Source organism: Acartia tonsa, chromosome 4 (assembly GCF_053477335.1).
Source record: "Acartia tonsa isolate MP-2025a chromosome 4, ASM5347733v1, whole genome shotgun sequence".
NCBI lineage: Eukaryota > Metazoa > Arthropoda > Copepoda > Calanoida > Acartiidae > Acartia > Acartia tonsa.
Genome location: NC_137263.1, coordinates 15,280,126 through 15,298,013, shown reverse-complemented (window position 1 = coordinate 15,298,013; position 17,888 = coordinate 15,280,126). Strand labels below are relative to the sequence as shown.

Below are 17,888 nucleotides of genomic sequence, written 5' to 3'. Positions count from 1 at the left end.
TTTATCTAAGGTTGCTGATTATAAAGAGGTATTCATGTTGTTTGATAGAGATGAAGATGGTGTTTTGTCTTTCTCAGAATTACAGGTAAAAATTATGATCTATTAAATTTTAAAAATATCATAATATTTTCTAAATATATTCGTTAGAAGAAAATAGCAAAATTAGAGAAATTGTTCTGCCTTTATAGTTCCTTAAAATCCAGAACAATTTTCTGGTGTTCTTTACTTGGGCTGAATATATTTTTTAGTATTTCTATATTACATACCAGCGAATACGCCACTAGATGAATCTTTTTAGTTTTTTAATAAAAAAAAATATTTGTTGTCATTTTTTCGATTTCTCTTGAGAGGGTTGTTGTACCCTCTCCCAAACTAGTTATAAACCTTTAAAGAACCATGAGAAGTGAAGAATTATAACGGTTCAGTGGTTAGTGAGATCCTTCAGTACAGACCGACAGACAGATAAGTACACAGAGATTCTGTTACTTTTTTGTATAAGGATTGTCTAGAAAATTACAAATAATTTTAGGTTGTTATGAAATCTCTTGGACAAAGACCAACAGAAGAAGACTTGTTATCTGCTGTCAGAGAGGTAAACTTGTCAGGGATATAAAGAATAAGACAATGGCCGATAATTCGATGTATGTCCCCAATGATGATGCACAAAATTACCTCTTTTGTAGATTACAATCATAGGTCAAAACGTTTTGACATCAACGTAATGTACCACCCCAAAGATGTTATCTTTTGAACCAACCAATCAAAATGTAATCAAATTCCTCAAAGTTTTGAACCCAACGAATTAAAAACTTTGGGGACTAGACTAGTGAAATAAACAGTCCAATGTCCCTATCCTCCCTGATAAACTTAGTCACCTCGTCTAGGGCGTTGTTCACATTATATTTGCAAGGGGAATAGTATGGGATTTTCGAAATTCAGAGCTTTTACCCCAACATGAGCAGCTATGTCCTTTATAAAAATTGTGAAAATTTATAGGGCTAAGATTGAAGCAAAACTTTATATTAGACACTCGTGAAAACAATCGAATGACAACATCCATAAAAGCGAAGCTCTGAGATAAGACTTGGTAGAACAGACGAACAGTAACACGTGTAGAGTATTAGAACCTAAAAAGCAGAATAAAATTTTCAAAAAAAATTCTCTGAAATTTCTTGGATTTGATTATAGAGATGCTCTACCTATAACACTATACCATGTTGTTATTGAAATCATTATTCCAGAGATCAGATATATATGATAATTATATCATCCAAAAATGTTAAAAATCATGATGTTTGAAATGGACAAGTAACTTTATGGTTTTAGAGTTGCTACACTTTCTAAATCGTACCTAACTGTTACATTAATCATCATACAAATTTTAAAATATATGGGCCAATTCTAACATGCTTAAATAATGAAAAAAGCTATCCGTTACGTACGGGTAGACGTATGGACACGGACAGACGCAAATTATAGAAAAGCTTTGCTTTGAATAAATTATATACAAAATGTTTTGTTTATTTTTAGGTAAGCGAAGATTACATATATGACACAGTTGAATTCAATGAATTCCTTCAGCTAATGTCGAAACAACAAGAACATTCTTATTCACAGGATGATTTGGTCGAGGCATTCAGCTTATTTGACGAGGTATGTTTTGTAAATGGAACTATTTTCATTTATTCAGACAATGGCCGATAGATTGATGTACATCTACAATGATCATACACAAAGAAACCCCTTCTGTAGATTACAATTAGTCGTTGAAAAGTTTGGGCGCTCAAACTAATGACCAACCAATCCAAATTCAATAAAACTCCTCAAATTTATTAAGCCAAAAAGAAAACGTTATAATTAAACTTTGGGGACTAGTGCAATAAGAAGCCCCAAGGTCGTATCCCTCCCTGTATCTTTTGCCAATGTTAGAAGTCAAGTAGGTGGTTCAAGGGGTATGGCTTCACTGAGTTAGGCCATAGTGTTAGTCTGTATTGCATATTACATGAAATTGCTTTTATCCAATTTCAAAATCATCAATATGTAAATTCTTTCTCCAGTATAGCTTCGAAACTGATTAATATCCGATGAATTAGATCCGGTTCTCATTTACACTGAAAAATTATGTATAGCATTGTATTATATCCAGTTTTCTTAGCTGTTTATAATACGATGCGATAAACAACTATTTCAATTGCAGGATGATGACGGACTGCTCACAGTTTCAGAGCTTTCATTGGCTCTCACACAACTTGGAGATACACTCACTAAAAATGAGCTCAAGCAAATGCTAAGACAAGCAAAGTAAGAATTTTCAATTATTGCAATAAAATTATTGTTTTTATACCAAAGACAATAAAGTACACTACCAATCTATTATGGAAGGATGCCTTAGCTATTCAACGGGTGCAACTAATTGCTAATCTGATGCATAAACTTCCAAACAAAGTAATATGTTTGACCGAAAGTCATGGGTGTTTTAGTGTAAAGAGTAATATAAATACAGTTTTCAATAATTACTACTTTGAAATTAATTTGTAATGAGATCTTTTATTGCTAGGTATATAACTGAACATGATGTTAGACCACTTGAGCCCACTCTAGATTCATCTGAAGATAAACCAAAGGAAATAACTGAAGTTTTGGACAAAGCTGATATTGAAGAGGAGACTATCAATTATAAAGGTAACAATTGCAAACTAAAGCCACAAAAATTTTATGTTAAATTTATTTACTTTCAAAGTTTAAATTCTTTATTATAATTTCAGCTTTTGCTGAGTTCATGTGCAGCCAACTTTCAATCAGCAACCCACCACCACAAGCCTCAAATAATGCTTCTTCCCCCAAGGAAAACAAGGAAGTTGAACCTGCAGAAGCTGCTGATTCTGCTAAGCAAAGTCAAAATTGTGATGGAAAAGATGAGTCAGAAACTGACTTAGCTCAAGCTAGTTCTCATGATACTACTGCAGTGAAGGCTGCAAAAGAAGTAACTCTGGTCAGAAAGTGTGATCCTGTCCAATAGAAATATGAACATGATCCATAGTAATCCTTATAAAAAATTGTATGGATATCAGTCTGTGTTTCTGTCGGGAGTGATTTCACATCGTCGGATCATGCTAACCGCTGAACCGATATGGTTCTCCTTTATAGACTGTATCTCCATTTGGTCCAGAAAAGGTTTTTAACTATTTTATAAATATGGGAAAAGTACCTTCACTTAAGCAACAAGGAAAATTTACCCCAAGAAAAAATACCCTATCCCAGAATTATTTTTTAATATTTCAAATTTAACTTGGAGGGTCGACTTGCCCCTTCCCTCAGTTGCCCCAAGGGGCGTAGCCGCTTGTAATTAACACTTAGTCATGAAAATTTATTATTAATTAGTCAAAATAAAATTATAGTATAGCCATGAACGTGATGAAAATTGTATTTGAGAAATATTTTACCCCACTAAATTGTTTAAAAATTTAATTTGTAATAAATGTAATTTGTAAATTGATCTAGCAATTTTTAAAATATTCACACCTATTTTTAAAATCCAAAACTTGTATAAATAATTTTTTTTTCAAATAGACAATCTAAATATTCTGGTGATACATAAAGATTAATAAAAATGTAATGATTATAAATGAAATACAGATTTTAATAAAATTGTACCTACGTGTTTTAGTTGTTCCGGCTGGATCTAAATTCCGAGTACATATATATTCTCTTATTTATGTTTGTTGTAAATTGTAATTTGTGCAGAGATTTTAAGAGATAAGACAATTGATGATAAATGATACTTTATCCCAAAGTATAATAAACAGGAAAACTCATTCTGAGATTAGAATTTTTACTTGAAAAGCTTGGACACAAATAATATGTAAAGAATCAATTCAATAATATTATATAACAATACCCAGTTTTTGAGTTTTCAAACTTCGGGTACAGTATGAGTTTATTAATATTTTATTTATATCTTGTAAATGGAAGGCGTACAAAAAATATTATTTGAAAACAAAGATTACTCAAATCATAAATGAGAAACTGAACAAATTACATGGGCAGACTAACGAACTTTGAATGTAGATAAACAATGTATTCATGATCCAGTAACATTCGGAATAAACATTCTATATATTCCAATCCCAAAATTTACCTAATTAATTTCAAATAGATTGGAAAATTCTAACATGACTTAATTAACGATAGAGATAGAGTTTGACTGACTGACTCTAAATAAGAAAACTATCGCTTTTAAAAATATCAAATTCTAAATGCCCTAAATTCCTTATTGGAAAAAAAATAATAAGACGACATTGATCGGTTTGTTTCAAACTATTACGTGGCATTTTACATAAATTGCGAAACAACAGAAGTGCCGTATGATTAGTTTGAAGCTGCCTAATTTTTTAGCCTAATAAAAAAAACAAGAATTTTATAAAATATTTAAATTAATGGAAGATTATAGAATGAAAAATTGATTTTAGTTAAAACAATATTAATAATACATACAAATCTAAAAAAATATTTGGCACCTCTGTCAGAGACTTGTAATATATTTGAGTTGTGAAATGAATCAATTCTAAATATTTTTTTATTATTTTGTTTTGATGGAATTAGATGAATTTTACATTAAACTGTTTTTAACCTATTTTTTTATCATATATCAAAAATATACTATGACACCAGTAGAATCAGACTGCAGAGCCCAAATTTGAATTAAGTCCCCAATAAACTTTTTTTGGGGGATTTAAAAATCAATTTTATATGTTGCTGTGATCATTTTGATGGAAGCAAAAGCATTTTTTAGTTTAGGGTTAAATTGTTTCTTACAGAACAATTTGATGTGATTCAGATTATATCAATACAATAATAAAAACTCTACTCTGTTCGATGCAATTAATTTTTTTCTAAAACAATAATTTATAAAGAAGAAATTTAACATTAAAATAAAACATATTATTCTGAAGTCTGAACCAATTAGAAGCCTTGTTTCATTTCAGTTTTTTACAATTCAAAAAAGAGTGTTTTCACAAAGTGACTTATTTCCAATGTAGTTAAATAATTTTTATTTAATTAAAATGAAAAGAATGAAACTATACACATAAAAGATACATGCTTTTTAAAAATATTTAAAAAAATAAGTTTGAATAATCTTATATTTTATCATATTTGTATATGTGACAAAAAAAAATTTGTTGTATTGCGTAAACATTTGTTGTCATCTTTCACTATTTAACCCTTTACAGCCAATTTTTTTGTGTTTTAAATAAGTGATGGAAAACAAGCACGATAAAGTTAATTCATTGATATATTGTAAAGAATTAAGTTTTTAATGAATTAATTTAGATGAAATCAAAAGGCCTAATTTTACTCTATACCAGAATACTATATATATGAAGCAAAACACTCTAAAAGCTACGAATTTTACCCAAATAAAAAAAGACCTTTTGCTCTGATCAAAAATGACCACAGCAACAGTAAAATTAATTTTTAAATCCCCTCAAAAAAGTTTATTGGGGACTTAATTCAAATTTAGGCTCTGCAGTTTAATTCTACTGGTGTCATAGTATATTTTTGATATATGTTTTAAAAATAGGTTAAAAACAGTTTAAGAAATATTTTTTTTAAGAAGCACATACATTTATATATATATTTTAGAAATAAGAATCTATATATCTAGGATGGCTCGAAACTGTTATTTTACACGTAAATTTAAATTAATTAATGATAAGAGGTGGGCGCGCCGGGTTCCCATTTTTCTTCTATCCATGAATCTGTTACTTTCATCAAAGAGACATGTCTGGATTTACTTTTTTTAATTATTATGATTTATCCTTTTATGAATCTTACAGTTGTTTCTAAACTAAAAAAATGTTTTCAACTCAAACTTAAAGTACCTACTTGATTTTTATTTTATCTTTTGGAAATGTATTAAATATATTATTTTTCTGTTCTTGTTTTTACGATAGATGTTTTAGTGAAAAAAAACTTAATGTTATACAACGTATGAAAAGTAAGGGGGAACATGTAGGATCCTTTTAAACAAAATTCCCAACCTTTTTTTATTTATGATATACACTTAATTGTTGAAACGTAGTTCTAGACAAGTTTTCCGCTAGCTAAATCCCAGAAACTCGATAATTAGAAATCCTGAATATAATCAATAATTCTTTTAGTCGTTGCCCCAGTAAATACTCTTATATTATTAAACAACCCAATAAAAAAGAGGTTGACATTTAAATAATTTTTTTATTCACTTTCTTTTCAGAAAATAATTTTCAATATGTGGATGCGTGGCTTAAGCAGAATATGCAGCATTAAAATAAATCAACCTTTAAAGGCACATCAAATGTTACTGGTGCCAAGATGTACACCAACCATATCAAAGTTTATGTACTGTACCCCAACCCAACCTAATTCAGAACAGAAAGTTGACAGACCTCAAGGAATAGGGGGCAAAGGAAAGCAGACAACAATGAAAGGTCCCATTAGTTGGAGAAACCTAGCTGTTAGTGGTGTTTTTATGGGCTTTCTGTACGGTGTTTATTACTATGCCCGTAGTTTGAAAGAAGACGCAATTGCTAAGGAACGTAAGAGAATAATAGGAAAAGCTAAAATTGGAGGAGCCTTTGAGTTGGTGGATCACACAGGCAAAACAAGAAAAAGTGAAGACTTTATTGGCCAGTGGATTCTACTTTACTTTGGCTTTACACACTGTCCAGATATTTGCCCTGAAGAATTAGAGAAAGTTGCAGAAATTGTTGATTTGTTTGAAAAAGAAAATAAAGTTATTCAACCTTTGTTTATTACAGTTGATCCCAAGAGAGATGGTGTTAAAGAGGTTGCTGAATACGTTCAGGAATTTCATCCTAAACTCATTGGACTGACAGGAACAGAGGAGCAGATCAAACAAGCGTGCAAATCTTATCGTGTTTATTTCAGCCCTGGTCCTGCGGATGATGATGATGATTATATTGTTGACCACACAATTATTGTCTACCTAGTAAATCCTGATGGAGATTTCGTAGACTATTATGGACAGACTAAAACTGCTGAAATGATTGCTCGTTCTTTGCGACACCACATGGCTAAATTTGATATGGATACCAAAGGAATTTTAGACCTTATTAAGGATTTTAAAAAATAGGTTATGTTTTGTGATTTTCCAGATGTTTTTCATGGATTAAATCATTATTATTACTAGATTTTAAAAATCTGATTTTTTGTAATACTTATTATAAGTAATTATATGTGTTGATTACTGTTTCACACGAATATATTTATATTTTTAGCTTCTCGTTTTGCACACCTTAATAATTTGATCTAATGTAAACTATAACTGTTCTCTGTTTTTCAGAATCATGTCAAATAACCGGAAGAAACCATCAATTGGTAAGTCATTTATAATCATATATAAATGGGGGCGTCGTGGCTCAGTGGTAGCACTCTGTCACGTACATGTTATCAGTACTACCCTTTTGTTTGAACGTTAAGATTGAGCTGGCCATAGTGGTTATACAAGAGTATCTCAACCTACTCCATAATGACTAAGGTCCAAACTTAAAGAAACTTTGGCTTATCATTGTCAATTAATCAAATCGTAACCTTTAAAGATTTTTTATTCCAAAGAGGTATTTTCCTAGCTTTAATCCATTACTTTTAACATTACTTCTAAAGTTTTTGTAGATTATAATTTGTTTAGTAAAAAAGGAAAAGTAAAATTAAAATCATCTAGAAAGCTTTTTATGGATGTAACTCTTTAATACCTAAATATTTATTTTAAAATCATTTTGTTTTGTTTAGAATGCACTAATTTGCACGAGTACCTGAAAAGTTTACCACAAGAGATTCTTGACAGTTTATACAATCATCCTGCCACATGTCTGGCTGTTTACAGGTACTTCTCAATAAAAATGATTAGGTATAATATTATCTGCTTGTAATTAAGTGGCCACTGCACTGATAGTAACTATCAATTAATTCATACGGTCGGGTATGCTGTCCATGACACGTGACTCTTATGTTAGGTCGAACAATCAAGGATAAGTAAGGGGAGCCATTCTCTTTATTTTAGTCACCTGGGTTATTGACAAGAAACTGGACTTAAAATAACCTTGCACCATAAAAGGAAATGAACTACTTAGGTATCACAACAGATCTATAGTATAGATGTATATACAGTCAACTACCTCCCTTCATTTTTCAAAGACCTCTTTCGTCTGCTTCTAAATAATTTTCTGCTACTTAGCTGTGTTAATATAAGTGATACCATTGGTTGATTTTCAATGACCCAATAGGATGGTGGTACAAGACGATTGCGATGGGGAGATACAGTTATTCAACCATTTCTCCCTCTAGTGTTTTACTCTCTAATGGTATCACACTTTATAAATACTTGTTAATTTTCTTTTCTTCTCACAACATGTTTCAAACAATATTAAATTTATTTAGAGAACTTCCAGCCCTAGCCAAGCAGTTAATAGTGAGATTACTGTATATAGAACAATCCATACCTCAAGCTGTTGTCAGCTCTTGGGTTAGTCATCAATACCAGTCACATAGTAAAAAGACACAAGAAACATTAACTAGTCTTCGAGTAAGTAGTTTTTATATTTTTAAAAAGATTAGGTAATTTAGAAACTTGAATAAGATTATATTTCTCTTTAAAATTATATCACTTGAATACCTATCAGTTTTTTGCACAAGTAAAAAACATTATTTTTTGGTTATTTTTAGATATGGAAAGAAGCAATAATGCCAGGTGGCTTAACTGCTTGGATGCTAAACGCAACATTCCGTGCCAACCTAAGAATAGCCCTAGTGGGCGGAGGCCGACCCTGGACAATGTCAGCGTATTTAGAAGAGGATCCCAGGGCCAGAGATATTGCTTTTCTGGATAATTATGCAGCTGAAAGGTGGGAAACTGTTCTACACTATATGGTGGCGAGTAGTCAACAAGCTGGCATCTCTGAGGACGCTTCAAATACATTGCTACAGGTAATAAGATGAAGTTAAAATGATTTATGTTTATCGTTTAAATACGCATATTATCAAATAATAAGTTTTAGGTAAAAAGGATGAATAATAATTCCACATAAATTCTTGTTATTTCATAGATTATAAAGTCATCACATCAGTATTTTAAATTATTAGTGAAGATCAAAACTGCCACTTCTCAATTACTTCATTCATATCATATAATTGAAACTCTTCTTAGTAGGAGTTTTCAATCCTCTAATGACAAAAAGCAAAAAGTTTGAAAAGCCAAGTTACATTTTTTATTACCTAAAGTTTTTCTTTTCTACTTTTGGACACAAATGTCATTGTTCTCAATGAATGTAGATTATAAGTGTATATAATGACAGGGGTAAAATTGTCGTCAATATAGGTTGCTAACATGGAACTCATTTATTGGTCAGTTTGTTCATCCAGTAAGAGGGTAGGGGATGAGGTAAAGCGGGTGGATGGGGGGAATCTTTATTTAAGCCCGCTGCGAGTTTTACTTTATTAGAAAACATAAAAATTTGGTGTAACATCCAAGTAATAATATATCCAATTTGTTACGGGAAATCCTGAGAATTTTTTTATTTAGTCTGGTCTGATGGCCCGTGATGAAACACAAGACAATGCACCTGTGATAACAAGATCTGGTTTTCAATTTTTACTTATGGATAGAAGTAGTCAGGTACACTACAATTTTTGATGAATTAGCAGCTCCAAAACGGATCTAATTGATTTTAAACCCAACTACAAATTTGAGACAACCTTATATTTTGTGTAAGTTATTGTTGTGAAAATAAAATCGATGTCATTTTTATTATTTATAAATTTTGCCTTTGATATTTTGACATGCTTGGATCACTACCATGGTTGCCCCGAGCCAAGATGGTTTTTTACGATGTCTTTTTTTTTATTTCTAAAAGCCTAATATATATAAAAAGGAAATTGACCAAGGAATGATAGGTGCAAATCTGTATTAAATCATATTTTTTATGTATAAAATCGAAGAAAACTGTGAAACAAGGATGACAACATCAATACGTAGCGAAGCTCAAAAAACTTAAAAGGATATCTAGTTATTTATGCTCCATAATGATAGGAATGTTGGAATGAAAGTTTCAGCCTTAGCTCTTAAATAGGAGCATAGAAAATCACATTTCCCCGATTTCGTGTCTTACGGACAGACAGACGGACATTTAGGCTTATTGAACATAAGAACACATAGAACACCTCAGTATTGTTGAAATGATTTTAGGTTTGGTATTTTATCCTGCAGTATTTAAATTCTGTGAGTGCCAGAGGAATGAGTTTAGTAGAGTGTTTATCATTTCTCTTTCAGTTATCATTTTCTCAACTAGGCAAGGTATGACATTTCAATTATCTCCACATTTTTTTAATCTTCATAGAAAAGAAGTAGGATGTCTGTGTATGTGAATGTCCTCCCAAGATATTGCAAACCCCTGGACAGATATGTTTTTTTGCGTGGATCTAAAGAAATAAGACAATGACCAATGATTTGATGTACATCCTAAATGATGATACACAAATTACCCCTTTTGTAGATTACAATTAGTTGTTTAAAAGTTTGAGAATTCAAATAAATAAATTAACCAATCAAATTCAATAAAAGTCCTCAAAGTTGTTTAGCCAACGATTAATAAAACGCCATTATAAAACTTTGATTACTAGTGTAATAAACAGCTCAATGTGTCCCTCCCTCCCCGGGTTTTGTTTTATAATTTTTGATTATTATTGAAAGCAGAACAGAAAGCTATTTTCAAATCCATTTATAAAAGCAAACCACAAATGATAATATTTTAGGATTACAGTACGGATGGAATGAGTCAAGGTTTATTAACTTTCCTTCAACATTTACGAGAATTTGGCCTTGTTTATCAACGGAGGGTAAGTGTATTTTTTAAAAGCGAAGCTTTTCTATAATTAGAATCGGTCCGCACGTCCGTCCGTCCGATATAGTTAGCTTTTATTCGTTAATTTAGGCATGTTAAATTATCCTATCGATTTTAAACTTTGCATGGTGATTCCTGTAGTAGTTAGGTACGACTTAGAAAGCGTAGCAACTCTATAATCGTTACCAGAATGTCCATACGTCCATATTAAACATGTTGATTTTTGTACTTTTTTATTAACATTTTTTATGTGATAAAATCATCCGATCGATCTGATTTTTTGATTACTGATTCCTATTACAATAAGGTACAATATTATGAGCAAAGCATCTCTATAATCAAGTATTAAAAATGTCAGTATGTCCTTAAACAGAATTCTGTATTTAAGAAGTTTTGCAACAAATTTACGTATAATTTTGTAAAACCTTTTATTTTCATATTTTGTATATTCTCAACAAAAATTAATGTTCGTCTGTCATATCGTTTCAGAGCTTCGCTTTTATGGATGTTGTCATCCTTGTTTTTATGGGGATAATATAATAGTTGGATGAGTGTTAGTTTGACCTCCAACCTCTCCCGTTTCTTCCCTTCGATATAGCACTTCTCAAAAACTTTATACTTTATGTAGTCAACTAGAGGCTGTGCGTCCCCAGCTTCTATGTGTGAAACTTTCCTAAAATGAATAACTGTCAGAAGTTATCTTATGCTATACAAAAACAAACCTTACTTTTTTGTATAGTAGGATAAAATTATAGATAAAGCCATTTTTTAATTATTTTCTGGACCTATTTTCCCATCCGCCTTGTTTTTCAGATACCAGCATACTAATAACAAATAATTGCAAACATTAATATTCAACATGGAATATGAAATACCGAAATTTTTGTCAATTCAGAGGTGTATATTCTACATGGGATCCCCGGCTCAGGGGGGGGGGGGGGGATAAAAAACAAGTGGTTGGAGGGAAAAAAATGTAAAAATTAAGAAAACTGAAAACATTTTTTCTATTTCCCCCTCCTCCTTGCTGAAAAAAACTTAAAAAATGTGTGGTAGGAGGGATAAAATAAATAAAATATAGAGTTCTTTAAATATTTTTCCATTTTCCCTCCTTCTTGGTGAGAAAAAACTAGGGGGGGGGGGGGGGGGAATTAAAAAATTTGTCGCCGAGAAAAAAAATAAATCTTGTGCAGAATATACACCTCTGTGTCAATTATTACTAAATGTTCAGAGGACCTCTGGCCGTTTTTACCCCACCCGCCTTGCCTTGAACATTGCATCTGGAGATACCAAAGCCAAGCTTGCTGCAGAGCCAACGGAAGGGTCAGATTTATATTTTTATATAATATTTATTCATCGTGTTATGGACAGTTTTCCGCAGTTTTTATAATAAAAAATTCATGATGGAAAATAGTTTTGTTAGCCCCTAGTGGCCGAAGGCCAGGGCTAACAATACTGGTATTAATTTTATAGTCTCTATTTTGATATTCGTGGAAAATTTACTGTAATACGATGCTATACACGATTTTCAGTATAGCTATGAACTTCTTCTAATCCAGCGGATATTAATCGGTTTCAAAGCCATACTCTATATTATATTCTATAACGGATAAGCTTTTTAAAGATTTACTGTCAAATTATTTGGAACTATAACTGAATAGGATTTGTACCTCGGTGATAGTCAAATCCTATTTATTTAAGAATATACCTATTTTTTTATATCTTGCTCATTAATTATGACTAATACATCATGTAAGACCCCTCAAATAAATTTGGTAGGAATTCAACCAAAATTAATCAATCACCTAAATATTTAAAGTTTAAATAATTCTTATATTTGTTTTTAGATATACATTTTTTTTATTAGGTACATCGTTGTGGAGACAAATTATCGTGTGTATGCGTACACTGATTCTAGTTTACAGCTTGCCCTTATTGGACTCTTCTCTGATATGCTCTACAGGTATTATGTCATATTGATGGATATATTATTACTTGTACTCAGATAAATTGATGCTCGCAGCTGGCTGAAATAACGATACTCCCATCCACTTTCGATTACCCCATCCCCTCCCCACCTACTGAGTGAACGAATTGATCTATAAATGAAATAATAAAAAAGACGTTTTTTTACCCATTTCCTCTAGAAAAAAAATATTTTTTTTGGTAAAATTGGGAAATTATGTCTTAACGTCACTCTCACGTATTAATGTTCTCGTTAGTCAATTCAAAATATTTTTGCCAGGAAAATAAACATTTAAAGAGTTGCTTCACATTTAAGAAACTTCATTTCATTTAAGGTAGCAATTTTATTTTCTAAGTGTTTATTCCATCCCCTCCTACTGGAATAACGAACTGACCAATATATGATGTCCATGTTAGTAACCTAAATTGACGACAATTTTTCTACTATCTTAATATCCACTTATAATCTAAATCTATTTTTTAGGTTTCCTAACATGACTGTAGCCCTAATAACCCGAGAATCTGCGAGGAATGCTTTCCGTGGCGGTATCACAGCAAATCAAATTATTACTTTTCTAAATCTTCACGCACATCCAAAGGTATTCTTTTAAATGAAATTAAGTACTAATACTTCTATTATGTTTACTATTGACCACGACCCTAGAGACACTTTAGGAAGTTGGTTGGGAAGACGATCCTCCACTTAAAATTTTAGTTTAAAAATAATTTTTCTTTATTTAGGGGGATGGGGGGCAGTAGTAGTACCGTCCACTAAAATAAGTGTAAAACAAAAAGTAGAAATAAAAACAAAACTTTGGGATGTAAATTTATATAACAATATTATTTTAAAAGTCATTCACAATATTCAAAAAAAAATTGGATAAAAATTATTTATGTACACATATATTAAAGAATATTATATCAAGATTACATTGGTTATAAGAAAAGATTTTTACATACTGTGACATTCCCTGTGTTCAGTCATAATTTACGTCTTCATAAAATAATAATGGATCACATTTAAGATGTGATTGGCAGACTGAATAAGATGTAAATTAGTTTCCTTTTTTGCAATTTGTTTGAAGTTGGGGGCGGAAGTGACACTTTTTGAAACCAAAACTAAAAGTCAAAAGAACTCAACTAAATAAAGTGTTACAGCTCTGAGATTTAGCATTATAGTTGCATTAAAAAGGTACAATGTGGAACTGTGAAGAAACGGCGGCGTAATCTCCACTCCCGCCGAAAACCACCGTTTCACGCTGAAATTTTGTTTGCCTTTTCTTGCCAAATTAGACAATTATCAATCATTTGAGACAATCTTTTTTTCAACCAAAAAATTCCTAATATTTGTACATGACATTTTCTTGAATAGGTATGTTGAAAATGTTTGAATAAGGAAAAAATCACAAGTGTCAAATGAAAATATATGACAAATTTTATAAAAAAAATAAGTTTGTCTCAGATGATTCCTAATTGTTTCTTAACAGTTCCATATTGTACCTATTTAAAACAACTGCCATGCCAATTCTCAGAGCTGTAACACTTTATTTAGTTGAGTTCCTTTGACTTATAGTTTTAGTTTCAAAAAGTGTCACTTCCGCCCCCTCCCTTAGTATTTCAACCAGGTCAATTATAAGAACTAAAATAACTCTGAATATAGATGCTGAAGGACGGCCTATCTCAACTACCTGCGACAGTCTCCGACCAGATCCGGTTGTGGGAGCACGAGCGAGACAGGTTCACATTCACCGAGGGTGTCCTGTACAACCAGTTCTTGTCCCAGAGTGATTATGAGACAGTGAAGAACTATGCTGACCAGCTGGAGTGTGTTGTCTGGAGCTGTGACACCAGGAGGACGCTGGTCGTCTCACAGAATGGCCACAACTCTGTCAGAAAGTAAGTAACAATTAATAATCGCATCGTTTTATAGACAGCTTTTCCTGGATATTAAAAAAAAATATAAAACTAAAATCTGGTATTGAAAATGATTTTTATTTTAATATTCGTTGAAAATTGTCTGTTATTCTATGCTATATGTGATTTTTCAGTATGGCTGAGAACCGGTTCTAATCCACCGGATATTAATCGGTTTTGAAGCGAAATTGGAAATGTTTGGTCCTGCCTTGCTTTTTTTTCTATAGCAAAGCTGCTCTAAAAGTCAATGCAGTTGGTAGTTCTGTTTTTTTTTCACTATTAACCTCTTCCATACTAAAAATTGAACGTTGAACATTTTAAATTGATATTTGATTTTCAACTAAATTTTATTAATTTGATATCTCAGTAATATTATAAACTTTTCATTATTACAAATTTAATTGTTATTATCTTTTATATATGAAATTGTATTTATACAAGAATATACTTATTGTTTACTTGAATGTCATTTTTTATCTTTATTTTTGAAACCCACATGCAAATAAATTTTTTTTCTCTCTCCAGTACTTTTGGACACCTGCACATTTGTTCACAGTAGTTAGTGAAACGTTAATCCACATCTGAGTTGATAATAATAGTTATTTAACGCATCGTATTATAGACAGCTTTCCGCGGATATTAAAATGAAAAATTATTGTAATAATACCAGTTTTGTTAGACTCGAGGTGCCAAATGATCGGATTAACAAAACTGATATTAATTTAATGATTTTTATTTCTATATTTGTAGAAAATTGTCTATATTACGATGCTACACATGATTTTTTAGTATGGCCCAGAACCGGTTCTTATCCATCGGATATTAAATGGTTTCGAAGCTATTCTGGAATATTTATTTCACTTTTTGTGTAATTTAAATTATATGTATTAGGTAGTGAATTTAACAACTTTTCAAGATGATTTTTGATATGTAGGTTTTGGAAGCAGAATTGTCGAAGATAGCAACCAGCCGGCCTCCATCCTGAGGAGGAGGAGGTCGACCACAAGCAAATCCCTGCTGGCATCGAGGTCATTAATGTGCTCCAATGTTTACTACGGATAACAAAAATCCTATAGAGGGGGGAGGGGAGGTTTAAAGGTCATCTCTTTCATGAATTTTTTTTGAGGGAGGTGTAGTAATGACTAGCGATGTAATAAATTTCAAAAAATCATCTGTGGTTTTAATTAAAATTTTTAGGGCATCTCCACTATCCCCCTCCCTCCCACTGTCTTTGAAGTCCTTCATTCTTTTATTATTATTATTCTATATTATTCTTTCTTCTTTACTGGATCAAACCTTTATTTTTTTTAATACGTGTGTGTTTCATGTTAGATTGTCTTGCTTTGGTTTTCGTAACCCCTTTACTTTCATTTAAAAAAAAGCAATTTTTAAATATTTAAGCACATTAATAAAACTGCAGGTTGTCGATATCGACTGAAATCCTAGGCTTATGATGAAGCTTCTCCTCTTGTTGACAAAGTATTGACCCCCCGACCCCAACTGCAATACTCCTGAACAGTGTACAACAATCAAACCTCCGCAGAGTTCACTCAATTCAATGTGTTAACACGTATGGGCCAATCAAAATGTGTTAACACGTATGGGCCAATCAAAATGCATATTTTCACAAGTTGAAAGGTCCTTTTGTCGAAACGATAAATCCCCGCCTCTGTTTTAAAATGATAAAAGTGACCTGCTAGACTAAAAGTGTTCAAATCTATTGTAGAACGTTGGTAAAATGTGTTTAAAATTATTGATACACAATTCACATGAAAATACCTCGCAATAATCTTTCTTTTTGTTAATGTTTTAGAAAATTAATAGTTCAGTTTTAACTATGTTATTGTGTTCAAAAACATATGAATATCAACAAGATAGCAAAATTTAAAATATTCGTCTAAAATTTGGAAGTAAGTAGAAAGAATTCTATATGTAATGTATCTGGGCATTTGAATTTTAACCCAGTTTTGATTTAATACCTTCCGATGGTTTTAATGTTTTTTTTGCCTCATTAAATTTTTTTTTCATAATTGAGCTTTAGTTATAAATAGATTACCTAGGTATTTTATTTAGTAATTTATTTCTTATAAAAAGGCATTTTTGTGATATAAAATATTAACATGCGTTTATTTATCCTACCTATATAGGATTTTAGAAAATATTAGGATATTAGGTAGATTATATTATTTTTATTTAAATCAATGCTTTATCATACCCTACCTACCCAATTTAGTTAAAAAGTGCCTTATTTGCAGATTTTTTAAACTTTAATAATTTAAACCCAATTCCTATGACATTTAATCTATTTGTAGCGCTGCAACAATAAGCATATGCAAAGTATGTATTATGTAACAGCAATAAAGACAAAAATATAATTCAAAGAGTCAACCTATTATGCAAAGTATTAAGGTTTTATTTTGTCTTAAGCTAAAGATTTATTAAATTGCTTGTCCGAATTTATTTTGCTTTTTAGAGAAGTTTTCCTGACCTCAGTCACCCTCCCCTAGGAGGCAAGGAGCAATAATAATGAGGTAATAAAATGAAAACCATTGGTAGTATTTTTGCGAGAGCAAGCGAAAATAACGCAGGTCAATAGACGGACGTACGGTCATATTGACGTACAAGAGTAGCTTCGCTTCTTCTGAATAGAAACTCATTAGCCTCAGAATTTTTTTTCAGTTTGGCTTCGAATCCGATTAATATCCGATGGTTTTACAACCGTTTCTGAGCCATACTGAAAAATCGTGTATATCACCGTATTACAGGCAATTTTCCACGAAAATTAAAATATAAATTATTATGCTAACAAATTTTTTAAAGCTTTTATTTTTTTATTTTAATATCTGCGGAAAACTGTATAAATAACTATTATACCTTTTGATAACAGTTGGATCATAAAGTTCGTTTTATCTCAGATTCTGTGATAATTGAAATATAAACTTTTCTCTCCAGTCAAGTTTGTATCTAAATTCAATATGTTTTTTTTAAGATATTAAATGAAACCCCATATAATCTTTGATTAAAATATAATGCTTTTTTTGAGCAAAGTTACTTAATGAGTTTGATTGGTAGTGGTACTTAAAGTTTCCTTAAGACCAGAGAAAATTATGCTTGTTT

General features: G+C 31.3%; 3 protein-coding genes across 16 annotated transcripts in view; all 3 read left to right on the top strand.

The window, feature by feature from the left end:
- LOC145318243 (uncharacterized) overlaps positions 1-3,653 on the top strand; it is a 32,521-nt gene extending 28,868 nt beyond the window's left edge. Inside the window, exons 4-9 of the mRNA XM_080159570.1 lie at positions 11-85; positions 530-592; positions 1,531-1,653; positions 2,198-2,301; positions 2,558-2,682; positions 2,766-3,653. Coding sequence (XP_080015696.1) covers positions 11-85; positions 530-592; positions 1,531-1,653; positions 2,198-2,301; positions 2,558-2,682; positions 2,766-3,019 — 744 coding nt within the window. The 3' untranslated portion in view covers positions 3,020-3,653. The remainder of the gene's footprint in view (positions 1-10; positions 86-529; positions 593-1,530; positions 1,654-2,197; positions 2,302-2,557; positions 2,683-2,765) is intronic.
- Positions 3,654-6,268: 2,615 nt separating this feature from the next.
- Positions 6,269-7,344, top strand: Scox (Synthesis of cytochrome c oxidase). The gene has a single exon (XM_080156601.1). The coding sequence runs from the start codon at positions 6,269-6,271 to the stop codon at positions 7,130-7,132; it is 864 nt and encodes a 287-aa protein (XP_080012727.1). The 3' UTR covers positions 7,133-7,344.
- The window catches only part of mrn (general transcription factor IIH subunit 4 marionette), an 11,364-nt gene continuing 716 nt past the window's right edge, over positions 7,241-17,888 (top strand). For 3 of the 14 annotated variants that reach the window (XM_080156594.1, XM_080156593.1, XM_080156592.1), the window contains exons 1-14: positions 7,241-7,377; positions 7,789-7,882; positions 8,437-8,581; positions 8,722-8,982; positions 9,578-9,670; positions 10,241-10,348; positions 10,807-10,890; positions 12,124-12,215; positions 12,760-12,855; positions 13,342-13,456; positions 14,518-14,753; positions 15,706-15,799; positions 16,192-16,681; positions 17,761-17,839. In XM_080156594.1, the coding sequence (XP_080012720.1) occupies positions 7,347-7,377; positions 7,789-7,882; positions 8,437-8,581; positions 8,722-8,982; positions 9,578-9,670; positions 10,241-10,348; positions 10,807-10,890; positions 12,124-12,215; positions 12,760-12,855; positions 13,342-13,456; positions 14,518-14,753; positions 15,706-15,733 (1,383 nt within the window). In that variant the 5' untranslated portion in view covers positions 7,241-7,346 and the 3' untranslated portion in view covers positions 15,734-15,799; positions 16,192-16,681; positions 17,761-17,839. Of the gene's footprint in view, positions 7,378-7,788; positions 7,883-8,436; positions 8,582-8,721; positions 8,983-9,577; positions 9,671-10,240; positions 10,349-10,806; positions 10,891-12,123; positions 12,216-12,759; positions 12,856-13,341; positions 13,457-14,517; positions 14,754-15,705; positions 15,800-16,191; positions 17,846-17,888 lie in introns of all 14 variants that reach the window. The other 11 variants (XM_080156584.1, XM_080156583.1, XM_080156582.1 and 8 more) reach the window with 8 other exon arrangements.